Here is a 25186-nt window from a genome sequence, read left to right on the forward strand (position 1 = left end):
TCAGCATACAGTATAGACTGAAAACAAGTATAAGTAAATAAACTATAAAAACACATATAGCATAACTTCTTGAGACCTTACAGTGAAGCTGTTGTTCCCTTACACCAACAGATGAGAAGACAGAAGTAAACCACTTCTGCAGGACCAACGAGAGCTCTTAAAGATGGAGGAGAAACTCACAGGATTAACCATTTTTCTGTTTTAGACAGGCCAATAATAAGCAGGTCCAGAAATACAGAGCACATTGAAATCACCTGACAAATGGGGATCTGACAAAGCTCTAATAATTAAGCTTCAAAGTAATTTATTTCATATACAATAACAGAAGCTACTTTAAAACAACAAACCAACTTGGAGAATGTAATGTGGAAGTGTACTAAGACAGGTCACAATTACACAATCACAAAAAGAGCAAACTGCACAGCAGGCAGAAACCATTACAAGTGTTCAGATGGGGGCTGACATTGGTCAGTTTAGCACAAGAGTGCAATGTCCAGGGGGGCCAGAATAGGGCATCAGATCCTCTGGAACTGGTTGTGATCTGCCCAATGTCATGAGAACCAACCCAGGTCCTCTGGAAGCCGCAGCATGCACTCTAAATGCCCAAACCCCAGATTTGTTTTGAATGGTAGTCTTTGATGATTCTCCTGACCTCTACTCCCCTAAACAACCTCAATCACTGAAGTTCTGCTCTAACAATGGAAAAGGGAAACAATAAGATGCTTCTTCAAGCAGGAATACTCTCTCTACCTTACAACCCTCCTAGGATGCTGAGTTGCCACTCCCTCACCTGCAGCTGCTCTTTAGAAAATTTGTGAACTCATGCATTTACTTTGGGAATACAATTCATGCAATCATAAAGATTTCATACCAATAGTGTAACTGGAAAGTCATTCAACAACTTTTCTTTTTTTTAATGTGGGGGCTGGAGGTGATGCTCAGTGGTAGACTTCTTGCCTTGAATGTGCAAGGTCCTGGGTTCAGTCCCCAGCACCCACACAAGCACAGAAAAGATGCTTATGTGATCACATAATGGCACCATGCCTTGTGAATGGGAAAAATACTCTCAAAAGCCTGACTTTACTGAGAGTATGCACACACCTCAACTTAATTTTCTGTAGTTAAGAAGCCAATTTAGATCTCTGTTCATGCCATAAATATTTGAGGTAGGGCAAAAGTAAGCCAAAAGGAGACTTATCTAGATTCTTCTCCACAATTACACAATTACACTGAAAAACACAGCATTGCAAGAAATGAGACAGGAAATGTAAATGTAAAAGATACATAATTAGGATTAAATGTGGAGAATTCATCATTACTATTTTAAGTCTGGGGTTGCTGGTTTTTTGTTGTTGTTGTTGTTGTTGTTTTTCGAGACAGGGTTTCTCTGTGTAGCCCTGGCTGTCCTGGAACTCACTCTGTAGACCAGGCTGGCCTCGAACTCAGAAATCCGCCTGTCTCTGCCTCCCAAGTGTTAGGATTAAAGGCGTGCGCCACCACATTAAAAAAAGAGACATATCTATCAATACTTTAGATAATAATGGAATTAATACCAATTGAAAACCAGGCAAATCATAAAAGACCATTAGTCAAAGAATTCTGAAAATTTCAACGAAATACAACATGCTAGAAAATATAATTTGCCAAGATGACCCCCATAAAGAGATGGGACACTTTTCTAAGAAGATGTACAGTATAGCAGGGCATGGTGGTACACAACTGCAGTCCATCTCAGCAACAGAGACTGAGGCAGAAAGATGGCTGCAAACTCAAGGTCAGCAAGGTCTGCAGAGACTGGCGGGAAGGATTCCAAGGGCAAAGCTGTTACTGTGGTCTCTGTAACTTGGTATATGAGGAGATCTCCACAGAGAAAACAACTAGGACGGCAAAGGAGGAGAGGCTTTCAATTCCAGCAGCCATCCTTGCTGAAAATAATAAAAAATAAAAGAGGTGTTCTGGGCCGGGGCGGCAGCTCAGTGTGGAGAACATGCAGTGTATGAAGACCTGGGTTCAACTACAGCACCAAACAAGCACCCAAATATTCCAGTGTCTTTAATATGATTCATATCAGCTCTACTTACACAGAACCACTGGACTATAGCATTGGTTAATAAATTAGTACAGAGAAATTAGAAAGCAAACTTTGGATTGTTATACAACTAAAATAGTAGAAAATAACATGAATATACTATAGTACTGACATTAGAAATATTTCCTTTATATGTTCAAACAGAAGGCAGATAAAAGGTAAAACACAAGAAACAAATCCCATTTATAAGAACTGTTTATTCATGTTTCCATAATATAAATTTATGGCTTCCTTAATTTTTATACAAGTAATCCATTGGACAAAACATAGAGATTGTAAATGTATACAAGATCTTCAACAAGCGGGAGGCATGCCTGCATATGAAGATTCAGCACCATGAACAAACGGGAGGCATGCCTGCATATGAAGATTCAGCACCATGAACATGCTGTTTCTCCCAAATTATCTTATAATTCCAATAAAATTCTACATTAGGCTTACTTTGGGTTGTTTTCTATAGGTGCACACTAACAAAAAGACTAGCAAAAGCAGAACGACAGTAGAGGAGACCCACCACATATTCAGAGGCCCATGCTGTCCTCAAACTCACTACACAGACCAGGCTAGCCTGCAACCTTCTTGCCTGCCATCCCAAGGGCTGGAACTACACCCCATACTGACTTCCAATGAACAGTACAGTCCATATTCAATTTTCTTAGTTTTAATAGTTAAAAATATGTAAAAGGAACTTGGAGAGAGTTGTTCTGTTTCTAGTCTTCTGTAAGTTCAAAGTTACTTAAATATAGGTGTGTGTGTGTGTGTGTGTGTGTGTGTGTGTGTGTGTGTGTACATATAAATGTGCTGTTTTTGAGACAGGGTCTCACTACATACATAGCCCTGGTTGTCCTAGAATTTCAGTGATCCAATCATCTCTACCTCCCCAGTGTTGGGAGTAAACATGTGTGCCTGATTCCATGAACAGCCTAAATAAAGGTTGGGTTTTTTTTTTTTTTTTTTTTTTTTTTTTAAAGCTATAATACAAATTAATCAGTCACTAGAATACAATTTTTAAAATCTGAAAGTAAACACACATAAATTGAGTATTCGATAAAGGCAACATCTCAAATACAGGAAAGACAGGGTTTTAAGTAAAACCAAACCCAAGGACAGCTCTCTGTTCCTCAAACTGCAAACTAAGAGAAGCTGTAAAAGGAGTGGATGGGTTTTATGCTAGGCACTTAACTGTGGGACCTGTGTGCTGAGCCGCTAGCCTCCTAGCTCCTGGACAGAGACTGAAATGTTTGAAAAGCAGGCAGAAGTGCTCTCTGATAAGAGGGTATCTGCTAACTAGAGGTTAGAACAGATTCAGTTCTTAGTCTTCTATTTGGTATAATAGTCTCACCACACTGGCAATAAAAATAATGAGGCTGTGCTGGGCGGCAGTGGTGTACACCTTTAATCCCAGCACTCCAGAGCCAGAGGCAGGAGAATGTCTGTGACTTCTAGGCCAGCCTGGTCTACAGACCAAGTTCCAGGACAGCCAGTGATACACAGAGAAACCCTGTCTCAAAAAGCAAAACACAAAATATACACAGACACACAACAAAACCAAACCCAAACAAACAAAAAACAAAACTAAAACCATACCTGAGCTTATTCTAGGAATGTAAATATAGTTTTTTAATATAGTATACTCTATTAAAATATTGAAGTTTTAGAAAGTATGATTATTAAAATAGGAAAATAAACTCTTGACAAAGTCAGTGGTATAGTCTGATAAAAGTTCTTTATAAACTAGAAATAGGAGGGAAGCTGCTAAAACCTACAATGAATTTTTTGTTTTGTTTTGCAGTGTTGGACACTGGACCCAGAGCCTCTGTATGTTAGGCAAGAGCTCTTATTGAACCGCTAGCTCCTACATTAACTTTAGCTGTTTTGCTTTAGACAGGGCCTTGCTCTGTAACCCGGGCTGGCCAGGAACTGACAGCACTGCTAGGGAACTGAAGGACAGAGCTGGCATGCCTGGTCCGAGTCACTAACAGCAGGCTGGGGAGGCTCCTTGTCAGTGCCGCAGTGCAAACACCAGGCAGATGCCCAACACCCAAGGTTTCGCTTTGTTTTAAGGGCAGTTTTAGCTTGTAATCCTAGCATGGGGGTGGGGAACAGCAGAGACAGGAAGGTCTCTGGAACTCACCCGGCCCAGCCACCCAGCCTAGCCTAATCAGGACAGTGAGAGCCTTTCTCAAAAAATTCGGTAGCTGACACCTTGAGGATTGACACCTCAAGCTGACTTTTGGCCTGCACCTCCCACACATGAACCATGCATACACTCCTCACACAAAAGGCATTCCGCTTCTTTACAAAAAACACACAAACACACAAGAAAATACAGGAAACCTCAAGTGTCTGCCTGCTATTACCACTTTTTACCACAGCCTAGAGATCTTAGAATAATGACTGGGAAAGGAAGAAACAAAACAAAAAAGATCTTAAATGTGAAAATGTAACATTGTCAGATTCCAAGTTGATATGCTAATTTTAATGAAGGATTTAATTCCAAGAAGAATAAATCTCATTCACTGTAACAACCAATGCAGACCTTATCCACTGCCTCTGTGTCTCTGTCTCTCTTTCTGCTGGGCCTTAGCCAGTGACATTCACTCTTGTCTGTGGCCTTCTTTCTCTACCCTCCTTCCTTACTCCCTGAAATGGCTATATATGTTGTCTGGACCAAGTGTGGTAAGTTCTAAGGTGGCCATCACAGTTAAATTATGAGGAGTTGGGGGTGGCAAACCTTTTTTAGGTAGGGAGCAGGGTCTCACTGCAGCCCTGGCTGGTCTAGACCCCCAATGTCGACCAGGCTGACCTCACGATCACGGAGTTAGTTCTTCCTACCTCTGCCTCTCAGGTACAGGATTAAAGGTGTGCACCACCATGCCAAGCTGCACATATTTATGCAGTTAACCTTTTCAGACTAACAATACTATGAATTTGAAGTTTTTCTAGCAGATCTGCTGTACATACAGTTGTATAAACTAAGACACATTTCTCTTCTTGTTTCTTAATAGTTATCTCATTTCTTTTTATCATATCATCACCTTGAAACTACAAAATATTACATAAATTATCTTATTCCTGATTTTAAGAGGAATAATTTACAAGTTCACCATTTAAAATACTTAAATTTTATAATAAATATCTAAGCATATTTAGGGACTTTCCTTCCATTTAAAAGTTTTACAAGATGCTATAGTGATTTGAATATCCTTAGCCCAAGGGAAGTGGCACTCTTAGGAGGTATGGCCTTGTTAGAGTAGTTGTGGCTTTGTTGGAGCCAAGTGTAGTATCACTGTGGGGGTGGGCTTTGAGGTCCTATACTCAAGCTCCACCCAGTACAGAAGAGAGCCCCCTCCTGGCTGCCTGAAGAAGACAGTCTTTCCTGGTTGCCTTTGGATCAAGATGGAGAACTCTTGGCTCTTCCAGTACCATGTCTGCCTGCACACTGCCATGCTTCCTGCCATGCTGATACTGGACTGAACCTCTGAAACTGTAAGCCAGGCTCAATTAAATGTTGTCCTTTAAAAGACACCTTGTCATGGCGCACAGCAATAAAACCATAATTAAGACAGTTGCTGGATGCTTTTCCTCTCTCACAGTGTATGTTATTCTAATGCTAAGCCATCCTCTGTTCCTGAAACAAACCCCATTTGTTCATGCTTTATTCTCTTCAATTTTCAGTATTTCAGTATTTTATGGGAACTGTGTGTGTGTGTGTGTGTGTGTGTTTTTTAAGATTTTGAATGAAGATTATGCTACATCCATAAAACGAAGTAGTGCATGTCTCATTTTTTAATGTGGTCTGGAATAGTTTAAATGCTAACTTGTGAAATCCAGCTAGGATTCAAGTCACAAAGTTCCCTCTGGAAAGAAAGATTCTTTCAACTGTTTAGAAATGTCTTCAGTAGGTAGGTCTTGTTAATTTTACCAATTTGTCTCCTCTAGCTGTCTAAGCATACTGTCAGAATTGTATAGATTCTGCCATTTTAAACTTATTCATCCTCTTCTCTCCTTCATGCTTGTCTGGTCGTTTGTTCCTTAAATGACTTCTCTACGAGGTGTGGGAGCCCACCCTTTCACTGCCACAGACTGACTGACTGTGTGGAAACTACTAGTATTGGCTTTGTAAAGGTTTGCTTGGTACTCAGGAACAAGACTAATTTTCATGAATATCTATCTAGAAAAAAATTTGAGAGTAACAAGACTAATTTTCATGAATATCTATCTAGAAAAAAATTTGAAAGTAACAAGACTAATTTTCATGAATATCTATCTAGAAAAAAATTTGAAAGTATCTTTGGAGTGTGTGTGCTTTAACTTCCTCTGTGGATGCCATGCTGTTTCATCCTCTGCTTTGTTATGATCAGCTGCCTCATGCAAAGCCTTCCTGACACTTCTAGTCCACATTGCATACTCTGGCTGAAGGTGCAGTAACTATGACAAACCTTGGCCTAACTGTGCTCTATTTCACTTTGCCGTGTTTTGTCTCCCCAGCTAAGGCAGACACACACAGACACACACACACACACACACACACACACACACACACACACACACACACACACAATCTTTAGGAGAGGTCTGTATGTAACATGCAGCTTCTGTAATTGCACAAAAATGTTCCCAATTTTAGTCACATAGAAGGTAAATGCATGAGAAAAAGAACAGACATGATATGCTCTATCAGTTACAGAAGCAAACAAACAGAAAGCAAGACAACATCAAAGAAAAACAAAAAGATAATCTTCCATTAAAAAAAATAAAATAATGGATTCCTCTCTGTGGCTACATAATGGAATCAAAATATATTTGATAACTTCTTAGCCATACACTATCAACTAGTATTATAAGGGGGGGAGGGGTGTTAGTGGTATAAGAAACCTTTTCCTATCAAAAGTAGTTACACCCAGAAGGGTGCTCCCCTTCCACTCTGGGCTGACAGTGCCAATCATGTCAGACTACAAAGCCACGCTCCACCAGTGGGATGAAATGCAGTCTCCATCTAAGTCAGGGGTAAGCCCAGCTGCTGGTTTTCACTTTCAGAGTATGCTGGCTAGCAGGGTTTTGGCTCTGGTACCTACCCTTTTTACAAAAAGAAAAATCACCTTGGAAAACTATTTCTGCTTTGTTTGTGTGTTCTTTTATTGTGTTGCTGATTTTCATTTCCAATAATGGTTTGGGTTGTGTTTGAGTCACAGGAACCTATAAATATGAGCCTTTTGGAGGCAGGGTCTCTGCATAGTAATAAAGTTAAGATATTGTATTAAAGTGGGACCTAAATCAATGACTAGTGCAATTCAAGGCCATGTGATTAAACAGACACAAGTAGACACGTAGTAGGGATACTGTCTGACAACGGAAACAGACTGAAGAGACAGCTGCGAGGTAATGGATGTCAGCAAGCACTAAAAACTAAGAGACAGGTTCTTCCTTGGAGTCTTCAGAAAGAATTAATCTTTCCAACACTCTGGCCTCCAGAAGAGTAAAATCAGAGATTTCTTAATGTTCTAAACTACCAGTTTGTGGCACTTTGTTACAACAGCTCTGGGGAAATATTAGAAAAGATAAACTCACATGTCCCTTGTTGTGAAGTCACCTAGAATTTGGGGGGCAGGAGGTTACTCCTAGAAAAGGACCCATCAGGCTGTGTGCGCCACCTACTGTTCTCTTGGCTCACAACCACTTCCTCCATCAGACCACAGCAGACATGGATAAAAATGTATTCCAGGAAAGGAAGGCAACAGACCTGGCAGAAACCAGGATATTACAAAGGGATACCCATGTCTTTCAATTTGACTATCATACTATTGAAAGGGATCCTCAAAGAAATAGAAATTTCCCAAGAATCTCATGATGGAAGAAGCAGAGGGAAACTTGTCTCCTGGAAAGAGGTTCCACAGAGTTGTAAAAACCTTTCAGATTGCCGGGCAGTGGTGGCGCACGCCTTTGATCCCAGCACTTGGGAGGCAGAGGCAGGCAGATTTCTGAGTTCGAGGCCAGCCTGGTCTACAGAGTGAGTTCCAGGACAGCCAGGCTTACACAGAGAAACCCTGTCTCAAAAAACAAAACAAACAAAAAACCCAAAACAAACAAACAATCAAACAAAAACCCTTTCAGATTACAGAATGAGATTAAAGTCCAAACAAGGATAGGTCACCCATGATGGTAGTGGTCACATATCCTGACCTGAACTGCTTAGATGTACAAATTCTACCTGATCTTGTGTCACTTCAGGACAGAGAGAAGATGGCTGGGAGCAGGGGGGTCACTACATCTCTCTCTTCCCAAGGTGGCCACACTAAAGAACTCTTCTGCTTCCACTTTCAGTTTGGTTCTTTCAATTGGCTTTAACTGCTAAGTCTGGGTGATCAGACACAACTTGGGACACAGGTTGTGACCCTCAAATTCAATAACAGGTATATGTATCACACAGACACACACGCACCACGCACCACGCACCACGCACGCAGTATAGACAAATCAAGGAAACCAGGGAGGGAGAGATAGAAACAACACTGTGCATATGGTTAGATAGTATAAGGAGGCTGGGGTTGATTGGAAAATCCACAAAAGGTGCTGCAAAAAGTCTAAAGGTACAAAGAATAACTTCATCACTTCATCTTTCAGTTTCTATCATAGACTAAGTCCTAAGTAGTTAATATACAGATAAACACTCATTCACAAAAGAATGATTTTCAAAATTAATTTTTAAAATGCTTCAGGGAAAAAAGCTGTGTTAGGACACCTGTGGCAAACAAATGACCATCCAGGAAGCTGTCTTCACTGTGATCTCCCAAGCCCAGAAACACATGGCTCTCCTCGGCCACAAGGACTCTGCCGAGGTGATCAGTAAGGCCCGTGCAGCAAATTTTCCTGAATGCTGGCAGAACCAATGTTACCACATTGTCCTCAGAAGTAAGACAAAGGGTCAGTCAGGAAAGGATGTGACAATGGAAGCAAGGCGCCAGGTTCAGAGGGAGACAGATTATGACAGTGGAGTGAAGAGAGGAGAAGCTAGGTGCACATGCAGTCCTCTGAAGTGTTTCTTCACTTTGGTACAGTGAAAACCATGTCAACTTCTGACCTCCAAGAATGGACAATAGTAAATTTTTGTTTTAAACCATGAAGTGGGCTGCAGGTATGGCTCAGTTGGTAGAGTGCCTGCCCAGCACACACAACTGCCACATACAACTGGGTAGACATCCAGAATCCAGCAGTAGAGTTAGAAAATCAGCAATCACTCAAGGATATCCTCTACATGTGGAGTTCAAGGGTAACCTGAGCTATACAAGACCCTGTCTCAAAAAAAAAAAAAAAAAAAAAAAAAAAAAATCAACCAACCCTCACAAACCCACTAAGTTTGTGGTAACTTTTTTTCCAACAGTAGTTCCAGTGTCATTTTCTTGGTTCATGCAACAACCTTCAAATGTTTATGCAGATTCTCTGACTCTACTCCTTTAAGAGGCCTAACTCGTCTTTTTTGTAGCTAGACTCAGTGGCTCTTACTAAAGGGGAGAGAGACAACAGAAACAATGGTGTACAGACATTCTGAGAGCAGGTCACAAGTGTTTTCCTTTTTTCTCTCTCCTGCTGTGTTCACTTGGAGAAAGCCAGCTGCCATGATTCAAGCCCCACAAAGATCCACAAAACAAGCTACTGAGACTGCCTCCCAATAGCCACTAGTAAGCTGAGGCTAAATGAGTGAGCCATCTTGGAATTCGCCTCAGTTCTAGTCAAGACCTGATGACTGCCAAGATGACCAAAATCTTGACTGAAGTTTCCTGAGAAATCGGAGTTTTCTCACACAAACAAGATGCTCCTGAACTCCTGCTTCATGAAAACAATAACATGCTTATAATTTAAGCACAATGTCATTTCAAGCCATTAAGTGTTGGTGTGATTTGTAATATAGTAACATAACTAAGACAACCAGTGAGTAGTCATGATCAAGTGTTTATCATTGCAGTTTGAGGTAAGAAGAATTTAGAAAAAAGGAACCCTACAGTCTCCACTAGAGTAATAGTGAATATGGTATGCTAAACAGCTGTTAGCAGCACAAAATAAGTGCATAGTATTTAAAAATGGCAGTGAGTTAAAATATTTGGGTAGCACACACAGGGCATGAAAGCAAAGACAACAGCTCTCAGAACTGCATGATCATGCAGCATTGCTGAGGACAGACGGGGGGGGGGGGGGGCACTCTAAAGGCTGATGAATAAACAACGCTTAGTTTGCATGTAACAGTATTCGTTAGCTTCAAAAGGAAAGAAGCTAAAACCTAAGAGACTAAAGCATGGTATAACTTAAACGATAGATGAAGACATTATGCTAAATGAATTGAGCCAGTCACAAGAGGTCAAATATACGAGTCTTTTGATAACAAGTTCCTATAACAGGTAAATTCACAAAGGTATAAAGTAGTGAGCCGGTTGCTAGGTGTCAAAGGGCAAAGGAAATGGGGCTTTAATGTTCTCAAAAGTTTCCACAAGAAGAAGAAATTCTGGAGATGACTGTAGTTATGGGTGCATAATGCATTCAACACCACAGAATCATACTCAAAAATGCTCCTGGCCCCACTGCAGAAGCTGTGTAGCATGAAGGCTGTGGGTTCCATCTCCAGCACTACAAAACAAAGACACACACTTTGACAGAAGAAGTGGAAACAAAGAGGAAGAAGCTCTCCCTACATAACACACCTCAAAGAACAATCTACCCCTTTTCTGCAAATCAGAAAATATTTCAGATAATAGAAACCTTTTTAAAAAGGTGCCTATGGTTAGCCAAAGCTACCAGTGTTCAACCTACATTGGATTTCACAGTTTACGCTCAGTCTCATAAAGGTTCGTTCCCATGATTTTTTTTTGGCCCTTCATCACCTTTCCTAGGACTGCCATGTGGCTGGCACGCTGATAAATATATACTGAGTATACTTCCTCAGGTGTCACTGTCGTTCTAGATCAAGAGCCATCACATTTCAGGTGCTTGTGTAGAGAGACTTCACCTGGACTCATCCTCCCAATGGGAAGTGAGATTAGAGTTTCAAAGTCTTTAAACATGTAAAACTGTAAAGTCAGTAAAGGAGAAAAGCAGTAAAATAAAACTCTACATTGTAATTCATGCAAACAAAATCATAAATAGCTTTGATTTAGTTCACAAAACATACTTTTGAATATTTAATTTATGAATTTCTAAATAGGTCACATAATTCTAGATATAGTAATTAACAATAAATTTTAAAGACTACAAATGCTTAGTGAAATACTGAATGTTACAGTAAATAGGAGTGATTTTGGTCTTTTCTTTTTTCTTAATTTGGTCTTCTAGTTACTTAACTTCGAAAGATATTGCAACCTAATACAGAAATGTTTAGAAGATTAATTTTTAAGTATGCTAATTAATGGGGTTGTCAAGATGGTTCCAGGTCCAGTAAGTTATCATGTGACCTACTTACACACAATAAATAAATAAGTAAATAATTAAATAAATGTAATTTAAGCTATAAAATATTTTATAAAGCACTCTTATACTTAAAAATTCACAAGGCACTGGTGGAGAACATCTTTAATCCTAGAACTTGGGAGAGAGAGGCAGGCAAATTTCTGAGTTCTAGGCAGCCTGGTCTGCATAGTGAGTTCTAGGACAGCCAGGCTTACACAGAGAAACCCTATCTCGAAAAACAGAACAAAACATTCAAAGTTATATATGTGGGGGTTCTTGTCCACATGAATGATACTGCTTTTCAAATCAGTTGTCATATACTATTTTGTATGCTCTACATGGAGACATTAATAGTAATTTTATAGAAGTAAAATGAAATAGTGCTTATCCTTACACAATAGATGACCTTGGGAAATGTCACATACCCGAGTAAGAGAACTGGGAAACACACAACGAAAATAATGCTATATTCACTAGTTGATTAAATGAGACAGTATCTGTAAAAACAAGAATTTAATGAACTCAAGAACTATACTGAGATTCTGGGGATTGGATAGTGTTAGCTATTAATTCACTTGTCAGCCTGTGTGATATCTTTACTCCTAGCTATGGTTTCTATCAGATTCAAAATCCATCCCTATTTTCGATCCTGATATCCTCAAATCACCTAACATTAAAAGATAAAACGAAACAAAATTCAGGAATAAAGTTAGGCCTGGCATCCTGGGACAGCCTTATAATCCTAGCACTTGGAAGGCTGAGGCAGGAAGATCCGAAGTTTGAATCTGCTCTTAGGTACACAGTAAGTTCTGAACTACACAATGAGACTGTCTCAAAACAGCAACAAAGAGCAAAGCAGAAATTAATAATTGCTCTAACTTGTCAATGAAAATTTTATGTCAGATTATTTACTCAAGTCATAATTCTTTATTATTTTGGAAAAAATACTGAGAAAAAATTGGAAATTCTCTTAAGATACCACATAAAGGAACTGAAAAGGGACTGTCCTGGACACGGATCCTAGAGTGCTCCACAAAGCCACTGCTATTCGAGTGCAGGGCAGCAGGGGTACGGGAGGCTGCCACAGACATGCGCAGAAATAAGGCAAAGACTCAATCTCCATATGGACACTTTTAAACATCTAAGTAAAGGTACAGTTCAATGTCATTAAAACACTTTATACTGAGTATATCTTATGGATACTCAGTAAATTGACGTACATCTAAAGTAGTTATCTGTAGATTTTATTAAATTAAATTTTAAAAAGACAAAAGAGAAATACAAATTTACTTAATAAATATAGGTTTCAAATATCAGGCTTATAAAAAATTTATTGTCCACAGTTTTTCACAAAGTAATTTACATTCTAAAGTGATTTGATCTCGAATGATCTAATTAACAGCATAAAAGCTAGACTAACAAAGGGAAAGATCCAGTTCCATACATAATGCATTAAGATTTCCTATAGGACTTAGGTTAAATCAAACCATCTGGCATCTCTTGTGATATAAAATCAAAGGGTTTGATACATTTTACTGCCAAAACATTCATAATCTGATATATCTCCTACTTTAAAAAGCAAAATATGTGTTTTCTCCTATTTGGGGGGAAGCTATGCGCTGGCGCCCCAAACCCGGTCTGCTACTGAGCATGCTAACAGCTCAGGGGCACTCGCTCCTATGCAGCTGTCTACAGCACAGCCCTGCTGCAGTCACCCCAGAAAGCTCTACCACTGCATTCTGGAGCTAACAAAGACCCTGGCATCTCTTTGCCACCCTATTCTCAGCGAATTCACTTATATGTCGTACAAAAGGAGGGGCATTACTACTGAACAATATTTCTCCAGTCAATCGAAGATCACTTGGGGTCTGCAGTGCATGTCATTTCTTCCTCCCATCCTCGGTAGCCCTTTCCACTAGATTTCACATGAGCCATCAGCTGCAGCTTTGAATGTCTACTCTCGGCTACCACTGCCTGTGTCCTTGTGGCCAAGGAGGAGAAGCAGGCTTTCAAAGGGCTAGCTAGGGCTTTCACTCCTCGCCATGAATACGCTCCATTCTTTGTTGTCCTCTACTCGGTTTCCTTAGATACTGTTATTCCACTCCACTGTCAACAGGCATTATAAAAAACAAAACGGCTTTCTCCCCAGCCTCCCCTTACCACTTCTACCCCTCCCCCTTTCTTCCTCTTCTGTCAAAATCCCAGGATCAGAAGCACAGGAAATCCATCTCCTATGCTGCAGTGGGGGGTGGGGGAGAGGAGTGGGACGACGCCCCTGCCTCCTAGGCTTGGCATGTGGCAGCAGAGCCTGTGCCAAGGAAAGGTCACCGGTTTAAGGCAGTCCATGGGAAAACCACCTCCTCCCTCTCCCCTGTAGCAAACCTGGCCAACACAGCCCAGCACCTACCCCATTTTCGAGCCCGGCAGTACCTCCATTCTGTCTCCAGTGACACCCCGGCAGGCTGCGCCAATACAGCCACATGTCGGTCACGTGTGCCTACGCCCAGCCAATCTGCAAGCTCCTGACTGGAATGGGGAGCGCCCTGGTCAGCATCCAGAGGATTACACAGCTGCTTCACGCTTCTGACCACGCTTCACAGCGGGGCAGAGACCCACCCCGCTCCACCGCACTGCACTGTCCAGAGGAACACCAAGCCTCCTGTGCACCTTCAAACACCTTCCTCAGTAAACCCAGAGAGCCTGACGTTAACTGATGCTCAAAACCAGGAGCTCCGCAGGGTGTAAAGCCCAGCACGGGATGCAGGATACTGACGGTGGGAGGGGCAGTAAATAGATTTCATTCTCATGATTCACATGCAGCAGAGAAACATAATGCTAGTCCGTGAATTACAACGAATAACTTGACATTGCAAATCATTAACTTATTAGGTAAATTAACTCTAATTACGACTGTATTTAGGACGGTTACCAGAAAAGCCATGATGACAGAGCAGAGTGACTTATGTCTGACCTCAGAGTTCCAGCCTGGACTAAGTGCTTTTGCTCCTCCCACCCTCCCACCTAGTCACTTGACCGCTTAGTGATTAGATTTCGTTTATAAAATGACAACAAGCATAAAATAGGAGTTGGTAGATGCAGGGCATATTTATAGCACCCCCATGCATACAGTCCGTGCTGTTAACTACTACCGATCCTACTGCATGCTCTGACATTTCAGTTACTGATTTCTGAGTTTAAAGGACAAGATTCACAGTAAGTTCTAGTTTAAAAGCTTAATTTAAGCTCAGTTTAGAAGAGGAAGTTTTTAAAAAACCAACTGATTTCTGAGGAGGGTCCTGTGCATCCAGGCTGGCCTCACACTTAGGAGAGCCAAGAATGACCTTGGACTCCTACCTTCATGAGTGTTAGCATTAAAGGTGCATCCTGCCTCCATAAGCTGGTATTAGTTAATTAAAGGTATTAATTGACACTAACTAAAAGTATACACCACCACCCATAGTTTGTTTATGAGGAGCTAGACACTGAACCCAGGGCTTCTTATATGCTAGGCAAGCAATCTACCAAATAAGCCGTACCTCTGCACTAGCCCCTAATAAGCTTACATTTTAAAAATAAACTAAACTTTAGGGTTTTAAATGAAGTATAGTCACTTCTTGTATTTTTTCAAATATGACAAGAAGCTGCTAACTAGCATTTATGAGGCTCTTCCACTTTATAAAACATTATATATAGTAGTAGAAGATGAGGGGCTGGAGAGAGTGTGGGGTGAAGAACCAGACGGCTCTTGCACACACTGACGCTCACATGCCTGTACCTGTACACTGAAGTTCCATACCCAGGGGAATGACTCCCTCTCCTGGCTTCACCAGCAATGCACTCAGCACAGAACACACACAAATACACAAATAAAATAAAAATTAAATCTTAAAATTAAAACACAACAAAAATATTTATTCTTTTGAAGTTGAGATTGTGTAGAATATGTTCTTTTTTCTTTTTTCTGTGCTTTGGGTCTTTTTCCTCTATCCGTCTTCATTTATACCAGTAATTCTGAAAAGTAATTCATGAAAAGTCCGGACTTCCACACTGACCATACTGTAACTGTAATTAGAATTATACACTAAAATCTTAACATATTTAGAAAAAACCAGTCATACGGAACAAAGGAAACATGTGAATCGACTTGACTGTGTCCTAAGTGCCCTTCATGAAATGGCTTGGTTTTACAAAGACTTTTAAGATCTTATAACTGGAAGGGGCTCACTCACTCTGTAGGACTCATTATACAGTCATCATCTGTGACACATTCAGAATTTCTCATACATGATTGACCTTCCAGAAAGAAAAATTATCTTGCAAAATCAAGAACGTACTTTAAAAGCTCCTCAAAATAATTTCCTAATAGTCTATAAAAACAATTAAGCCTAATATTTTGATTTAGGCTATGAGTTAAAAGTAACTTAGACTTTAAGAAATTAGTTGACAGTCAAAACTTGTCTACATTTTTACTACATGCACTAGTAGTTGTCAGTGATTCAGTGACCAAGGGGTGTTGGAGAACAGACCTTCGGCCTCCTTACACTTGGCTATTCAAATGACTACATTTCAAAGAAAGCTATGATCATTAAATGTTCCTGAACCACTATGGTTCAAGTACAAGAAACACAAAGACTTTTTATACTGCAATCATGTGGCCAAGTGAATTATTTAAAAAAAAAAAAAAAAAAAAAACTTCAATTATCCAATAAAAGCCTTTTAAGCCAGCTTCCTTAATACTGAATTTTATTTTTTAAAATTACTATTTTTTAAAATTCCAATTAACAACTTAAATAGTGATGATATGTTTTCTAAGTGTGAAATGATATATATGTACCATGTGGTACATATATAGGAACAGAGCTCCTATATCTATATTCTATGCTATGATTGCATTACATATACACAAATTAAAGATAGTATTTGGGGGCTAGAGAGATGTCTCAGTGGTCAAGATCACTTGTTGCTCTATCATGAGGGCTGGGGTCTGGATTCCAGTATTCTTGTGTAGCTCAAAACACCAACTTCAAGGAAACCAGATACCATCTTCTGTTCCCCCACCTACACACGTGGACACACTTTCACACAAATGGATGATGTAATAAAAAATAAATATAACTCTTATTCAAAATATAACACTGAAATAAATTTCATATCAAGATGTAAGATTTCTTTTTTCAGACACACTTCTAATTTTGAATATCTGTTCATTTTTATGTTTGTTTTTAATAAATGGCTTCATTTTTAAGTGTTATAAAATAGTGAATTAAATTTATTTATTAAATTTGAACCTTAAAAAAATTACGACCAAGCTGGGTGGTGTAGTGCACACTTTTAATCCCAGCACTCAGGAAGCAGAGGCAGGCAGACCTCTAAATTTGAGCCCAGCCTGGTCTACAAAGCAAGTTCCAAGACAGACAGGGCTACACAGAGAAACTCGGCCGCAAAAACAAACAAACACCCAACAGACAGATAGATAGGCTTTATACATATATATTTAATACATACACACACATACAGAGACATACATTTACAACCAAATAAAATTAATAGACATTTTAATTTTAGTCTTTAACTGTATGTTCTATATTTTATATATTCATCAAACCTAATTTAGGACTCAGAGTTTAGGGGCTAGAGAGATGGCTCGTGGTTAAAGAATGCTTTTTCAGTGGACCCAAGTTCAATTTCCATACAAGAAAGTTCACACTGTCTCTAACTCCACCTCTGGGTGATCCCATGGGGGCCTTAAAGGGCACCCACTCAAACATGGTGCAATCACACAAATAAACATACATCTGTCGGCAGCTGTTTGCCACTCCTCTGAAGCAGAGAAAAAGAGGGAAAGTCTGTCAGCTAGGCAAAGTCCAGGCAGGTCAGGGTCTGCTGGCAGGTTTCCCAGCCTGCAGAAGGATGGGACAGTGAGAGAAGGTACACTTGAGGCCAAGGCAAAGGATGGAAATTCTACTGACCTTCATAGAAGGAACAGGGAGGTTTTGGGGAGAGAACAAACGTCTTATATGTACATTTCAGCAAAACTGTTTCTGTTAGCTTGTGTCTTTGCTTCCTACAGTACTGCAGTAAAAGAAAGCTATGAGAAATGCACTCGGGGCTGGCGTGGTAATGACCTGCAGACCTCCCATATCTGTCTCTTGCATCTTTTTTCATTTTTCCTATAATCATCCCCACTCTCCCTTCAGAGGAGCAATCGACTTCATAGCAGACCAGTACATACGTCTTTTTAAAAAACTTTATGGTTTAAAGACCTGACAAGGACATTAATGATGGTAATTCATTTTTTGAAGTGAGTTAGAATCAATGCTCCTCTTTCACAGGCTTACTTGACTCTTGCTTTTAATGATAAATTCAACTATCTCTTTAAAGAATTCAAACAGAGGGCTGGAGAGATGGCTCAGTGGTTAAGAGCACCGACTGCTCTTCCAAAGGTCCTGAGTTCAATTCCCAGCAACCACATGGAGGCTCACAACCATCTGTATGGGATCTGATGACCTCTTCTAGTGTGTCTGAAGACAGCAACAGTGTACTCATATACATTAAATAAATAAATAATTAAAAAAAAAAAAAAAGAATTCAAACAGAACAGATTTCTGCCTGCAAAAGTTATATTTCCAGGCCCCTTTCTAGCCTCTGGCAAGCACCAAGCACACACAGACACACATGTGAGTAAAATACGCATGCACATAAAAAAATTTTTTTGAAAAAAAATTAAGAGGAAGGGATACAGTTCAATGATAGTGCTAATCCTAATCCCTAGGTTCAATCCTAGTACCACCAAAATCAAAATGAGACAAAAAAAAAAAGAGAAATATTTATACTGTAAAAAATATTCAGCATTCTTACTAAGATGTTAAAATTTTTATGACTGTTAACAATTGGTTGGTTAACTGTACTTCTGATACCTTTCCAAGATGATTAGAATATTGTAGAAAGTAACAATTAACTAATTCATGTGATATTATAAAAATACAGAACATTATATATTTTATTTACAACGTCAACTAACTTTGGGGGGCAGGGTCAGGGTCAGGGTCAGGGTCAGGGTCAGGGTCAGGGTCAGGGGCAGGGGCAGGGGCAGGGGCAGGGGAGTGAACCAAGGCCTTGTGTATGACGCAGGGTATCACTGAGTTACAACCCAGGCTATGCATTTTCTCTAAACAACTTTAATTATGTGTATGTAAGTCTGTGTGTGGATATGTGTCTGTGCTTACAATAAAGAACTGAGGGTCCAGCCCAGTAGAAGAGTACTTACCTACCATGAACAACACCCTCGATTCAGTCCCCAGTAATCAAATGGACTCTGCTCCCCAAATCTTAATGCCCGTTTCTTCATGCCCTCCGTGTGTGAAGACTCCACGACAGCCTCGACATCACTACCCTGCTCCTTAAGCTTTCTATTACATACCACAGTATGTACTCAAAGCATCTGAAATAGAAAAAGGTCCCGTCTATATATTTATTAAGTTGTCTTCTCACTTCCCAAACTGGAATGGAAACCCCATGAGGACAGGAGCCTTAATGTTCCTGCCCTTGCTGCTTCTCAGATCTGAGCATCAATGCTTCACGTATTTTGTTGAGTGTATGAATATACATGGCATGATGATGAGCACAGCATCAGCTAGTGAGCCTGGGAAGGATGGGGCATTGTAATGTTAGCTTTAATCATAAGCTGGTTCAAGTTCTATATGGTTTAAAAGTGGCAGGTTAGATCACGCCCAGCTTATCAAGAAAAGACTGTAGAGAGCACAGTGACAGAACCAGCCCTGATGGACACTGAGAGCACAGAGTGTGATCTTACCTAGCTTAAGGTGTAGAAGGAAGATTAAGCTGAGATGATTATTAATTAAGGAAGATTAAGATGAGATATTTATTAGCTTGTAATATAAATTAGCCCTTGACTATATCAGAACTGGCAAAGAAAAACAAATTATTATTTAACTTTTAAATCCCAAACCTGGATTAGAAAAGAATCAATATAGTGCCTAATAAATGCTATGATTAGAACTTTAAACCAAATTCTTGGGTCAAAAGATTGATTTTCATGCCAATACCTCCCAATTCTATTTGTCTGTTTGTATGCTCTGTTGTTTGTTTGTTTGTTTTGGAGACAAGGTCTCATGCAGCCCAGACTGAGTCTCTCAACTGACTGCTAGATACCTGGCAATATCCCTAAGCTTGTACTTTCTTTTTTTTTTTGTTTTTTTTGTTTTTTCGAGACAGGGTTTCTCTGTGTAGTCCTGGCTGTCCTGGAACTCACTCTGTAGACCAGGCTGGCCTCGAACTCAGAAATCCACCTGCCTCTGCCTCTGCCTCCCAAGTGCTGGGATTAAAGGCGTGGGCCACCACTGCCCGGCTAAGCTTGTACTTTCAAACACAAAAACAAGCAAACAAAACAAAACCCACAAATCCTTTTTTATTACTCTGTAACAATTAAAGATGGCAGCATCTCCTACTGATAAGCTGTTTTCGTCCTCTTTTGAGTAGCTTCCCTTCCTTTTGCTTTTGATTGAACTTTAAACATTAATGTCTGTATATTGGAGGATAAAAGCTTGTTATTATAGGCCAAACAATCCAAGTTTGCTAAGTGGAACACAAATTATAAACCTTCCTTAATGTAACACGTTGCCACTCAGAACAGGAAACGCTGGGTTTCTGGATTACAGGTAGCACTTAACAGGAAGATTTCACTTCATTCCAGTAAGAAAACGAGTCGCTAATCAATGGATTCATAATGAATGTCTCTATTACATTTAGAGAGATGAGATGAGGGAATTCAATGCACAGAATACACTTGAAACCTCTCTCAAATCAGACGCGGTGGCCTTTTCCTGGTTCTGGGAACTGAGTGCTTTTTGAATGCTAAGCGCATCCTTTACCACTAAATACGCTCCCAGTCCAGCTAATGTTTTTAGAACTGAAACATCATATAATTTTATAAGTCTTTAAAAATGTCTTTTGTAAAAGTATCCAAGGTCAGGCAGAAATAGCACATAGGTTCTTTTATAGAAACCAAAAGTAAGATTCAAAAATTGAATTAAATTTCATCTCACATTCAAATACCTTTCTCAACTGGTATCAACTATCAAAAAGGCTCTTGATCTTAAACCATCCTATACCCCATAGAACATGAAAAGGGCCTTTTCTTAATCTTACCCCAAAGTTCTGCTATTTAATTAAAAAACCAAACATTCAATAAAATAGGTAGGGCAGAAGAGAAGTACCTTTCCAAGTGTTCTTTCATGACTGAGAATGCAAAGTTCTTTTTTACAGACAGACACACATGTGTGCATGTGCGCACATACAAAACAGAGAAACAGAGACAGACAGACAGACAGACAGGCAGGCAGAGGCAGAGAGAGACAGATCCACTTGATACACACTCTGGCTGAATTTGGTAACTGTCTCACAGAAACTATGTAAGAACTCATCAGCCTGCAAGTAGAGGGTTGGCATCCCCCTCTACCTTCTAAAATAGGGGGAAACAACCAACCAACACTATTCTAGCCCTAAGAACAGTATGTTGCCTGCAAAATTCTGAAAGCACAAAGGAAGTAGGTTCCTCTGTAGCTCTGGGAAATAGAAGTAAGTGGCACTTTTACTGTTCAGGAACAGAGTTGGCTATTTCGCTTTACATTTACAACTACAGACATGAAAGGGTACTTGATACTGCCGAGCAGAACTACTCTATTTCCTAGACAGTTTGCTTTCCTACTCTGAGCTTTTCATGTCTCCTCAAACCTGTAACAAATCTATTTTTACTACCTATGATATGCTCAGCTAAAGGCCAACTTCACTGATGTAATAAAAGCAATTGAATTTCCATGTACAACAGGGATAGCATGCACAAGACCTGTACGAGCTCTAGCTTAGACAAAATCCTAGCAGAGATGTGAGTGTGTATGTGTGTGTGTATGCAATCGTACATGCTCACATGTACCACATCCATAAAAATCACCCCTAGCTGAGGGGCTGTTAACACCTAATAGCTGCTAGGAAAGGAAGAGTCAGTTGTTTGTTCTTTTAATAATGTGACCCACTACAGAAATGCTGTGACTGAACACAGCCAATCAAAATTAACTCTACCATGGACTTCCAACACAGAACTGCCACCCTACAAATCCTGGCCCCACCCCCACCGGAATCAAACACTGACCAACCCGTTTGTTAGGAACAGCAAACAAACAAAGGCCACTAGCATACACACACAGCATGCCTCCTTCCTAGGGCGTGGCAGCTCCCTTGCAGTATTCTCAATAAACCTGCCTTTCTCACTCTGCTCTGACCTGGTGAATTCTCTCACTGTCAACAACTCAGTCAACCTTCCCCCTCCTGCATACTCCAGCACACTTCAAGGTTACATGCAGCTGGGCGGTAGTGGCAGGTGACTGGAACCTTAGGCAAGCAACTTCATTATGACCATCATAGATCCAGCTGCCCATCCTACTGTTGTTTGTCTCTTTTGTTGCAATTCTTGTCCCCAGGCTGATCTGATTTCACAGAAATCCCCCTACTTCAGCCTATCAAGTGCTGCAATTCCAAGCACACACCACCATCTTTCCGTTCCACTGCCATAAGTGTGGGCTAACCTTACTCCCTCTAAAGTTCCCTTGCTCCTATCAAAGGCCAACACCTATGCAATGGATTCTATCTAACCACTCTATCTTTTTAGTTAGTCTTTTCTCTCTACATAATTAATCTTTCCTTTTCTAGCAGATCATTCTCTCACATACACCCTAGTGTTACTAATCTATACAAATTCCTCCTTGATATTAAATTTCTGTCAAAGACATGGCCAAATTCCATCTGTTTAGTAATATCTGGCAAAGCTATGACTACTGTGTTCCTTCTTAAACACACTTCAAGTCTTAGCTTCTACGCCATGTTCTAATGGTTTTCACTGAATAGCCCTGCCTCCTCTGCAGGTATAATGTTACCGTGCACTGTGTGGAGATTATCCTTGTATTATTCAAGTGTTGATGATTTCTGTGGCCTCCATATCTGGTTGTAATTTTTATCCTGAGAATCTCTTGTCTCAATGTTATATAAACATTGCTCCCCATTTATTCTCTGACTTGTCAATCAAAGCTCATCAGTCAGTGACTGAGCAGGGGAGAGAACAGAGATAGACAGAGAACAGGGATAGATGTCCTCCCAGCAGAGGGAGGAAAGGAGAGAGGAGGGTCCAGGAGACACCATGTGAAACACCTGGAGCCCAGAGAGCCACATCAATACTAAAATGCAAGTATCGCTGGAATTTTGACTGGGAGGTAGCCAGATTAGCTTAGAGGGTTAAAATAGAGTAATACTGCTCACTTGTTGTGCCCTTAAAACCTGATAAATAAATATAATAGTCCAAACTCAATTATCTGGGAGCAAGCTGGGTTAAGAGGAAAACTGCAACAAACTCTTACTTAAAAGCCACTAAAACCTTCACTGGTCACCTAAGGAATGGAGTACCTCAGAGTTTATTCTACGATTGTCCACTTACAATATCCTTTTCTCACCTAATAAATACTCAACTATATTATGCTAAATTTCAAACTGGTATTTCTATCAAAACTTTATCCCCTGACCATTCAACTACCTACTTGATATTTAACTTGGATGCATGAAACCATGTATTAAATAAGCACGTGATTTACAGACTTTTCTATCATCACACCCTCTTGCAACTAAATATTTCAAGTTCTTTTCAAAAAATTACTTTGGGTATTTTTATTACTTTGGATGTGCATATATTGTGCATGTGTGTTTGAAGACCAGGGTTAATGTTTAATACCTTCTTAAATTGCTCTTTGCCTCCTATTTTGAGATGGAGCTTACCAATCTGGCCTGGTGGGTCAGCAAGCCCCAAGGATCCTCTGTATGTCTACCTCACTAGGGTGGGGATTACAGGGGCATGCTGCCAAGTCTGGCTGTTTACATGGGTGCTGGGGATCTCAATTCAGATCCTGATGCTTATGTGGCAAACATGCTAATTGACAATCATCTCCCAGCCCATCAAAAGCTTTCCTCTTCGAATAATAACAGGTAATTCTCCATCTTATAGTGTGGCACTTATTCTTCCACACTATTCAAGCAGCATAATTATTTCAGCATCTTAAATTTATGCAGAATATAGTAAGAAGTCATACCTTTATGAATGAAAGATTCCCTATGTTCATTAAACACTGCCGGTCAAAGCCGGGCAGTGGTGGCGCACACCTTTAATCTTGGCACTTGGGAGGCAGAGGCAAGTGGATTTCTGAGTTCGAGGCCAACCTGGTCTACAGAGTGAGTTCCAGGTCAGCCAGGGCTACACAGAGAAACCCTGTCTCGAAAAACAAAAAAACAAAAACAAAAAAAAAAAACAAAAACCAAAAAAAAAAAAAAAAAAAAAAAAAAAAAAAAAAAAATCTGGATGACAATCCATTGGCTAGATTAAGGAGTGACAGCTACGAGCCTGTGCCCTTTGCTCTCTCTCTCCTGGTTCGAATCCCACTTTCCCCATGTGACTCTGCCCGAGTTTCATGGAAAAAAAAAGGAGTGACAGCTATAGCAGAATAACACAGATTTGCTAATAGTGATGAAACTTGACTGTTAGTTGACACCCAAATATCTGGTATTATTTCTTAGTGTACCTATGTGAGACTATTTCTAAAAGAGACTAGCATCTTAGTCAATAGACTATCCTCTCCTATGTGGACAGACATCATCTAGCCTGTTGACATCCAGATAGAACAAAAAGACAGAAGGATGAGCTCTGTCTTCTTGGGTTAAGACAGCATAGCTCCTTGTCCTTGGCTCTGTCTCCAGGATATCAGACAGCCCCTCATTCCTCCCCCTCTCCCCCCACACACAGGCCTTCTGACTCAGAATGAATTATACCTGCCTCCTTCCTTTGTCTTCGTCTTTTAGATTACCATTCTTTCCCTCCCAGCCCAACCCCTCTGTCTAGGTTCTCTTCCTCTGGAGAACCATATCTAATACATGTGTCCTACAATATTAAAGAGAAAGGCATCAATAGCAATAGCTATTCCCACTGTTTTCTTATTAGACCTTTTTTGTTTGGGTTTTTTGGTTTTGTTTGTTTGTTTGTTAAATAACCCAGCCAGGCATGGTGGGGCATGCTGTAATAGTAATCCCAACACAAAGGAAGTGAAGGTGAGGTCAACCTGGGCTACACAGAGAATTCAAGGGAGGCCTGTGCTACCAAGAGAAACTTGTCTCAGTAAAGCAAGCGCTGGGGAGGTAGCTCAGTGGTAAGTTGCAAGGCCTCAGGTCTGACCAGCAAGCACTATTCCAAACAGTAAGCAGTCAATGCACGCATAACACTCTGAAATAAGTACTCGGAAAGTCTTATCCCATAGACACTAAGCCAGGAATGTTACTGTAATCCTTATGTGTATAGGTTATGTTGAGGGACAACAATCACTTTCCAAGATGATCCCCAGAGCCTTTAAAACTCTATACTGAATAAGGCAGAGCTGTGTGATGAAGGAGATGCTCTAAGGGTAAGGGGCCTCCTATCACAGCTCCTGCTTACTCTAGAACCAGTCACACTGTCCTCAGGTAACCCAGGTAACCCTGCAGAGAGACTACCTTTAGGGGCCCAGATCAACACCAACCTAGAGTCAGGTGAGTGAGCAAGTCAACTTGGAACTGAAC

General features: G+C 40.3%; 1 protein-coding gene across 9 annotated transcripts in view; it reads right to left on the reverse strand.

The window, feature by feature from the left end:
• Apc (APC regulator of Wnt signaling pathway) overlaps nucleotides 1–25186 on the reverse strand; it is an 89387-nt gene that overhangs the window by 54741 nt on the left and 9460 nt on the right. The window contains exon 2 of one of the 9 annotated variants that reach the window (XM_076912849.1): nucleotides 18796–18965. The exons of 4 other annotated variants lie outside the window; for them this stretch is intronic. Coding sequence is in view for 1 of the 5 variants with exons in the window: in XM_076912853.1 (XP_076768968.1) it covers nucleotides 13932–14006 (75 nt within the window). In the remaining 4 variants the exon portion in view is untranslated. Of the gene's footprint in view, nucleotides 1–13931; nucleotides 14028–18791; nucleotides 18966–25186 lie in introns of those variants that run through there. 4 more of the 9 variants (XM_076912848.1, XM_076912851.1, XM_076912853.1 and 1 more) reach the window with 4 other exon arrangements.

The sequence above is a fragment of the Arvicanthis niloticus genome, chromosome 14 (assembly GCF_011762505.2).
Source record: "Arvicanthis niloticus isolate mArvNil1 chromosome 14, mArvNil1.pat.X, whole genome shotgun sequence".
NCBI lineage: Eukaryota > Metazoa > Chordata > Mammalia > Rodentia > Muridae > Arvicanthis > Arvicanthis niloticus.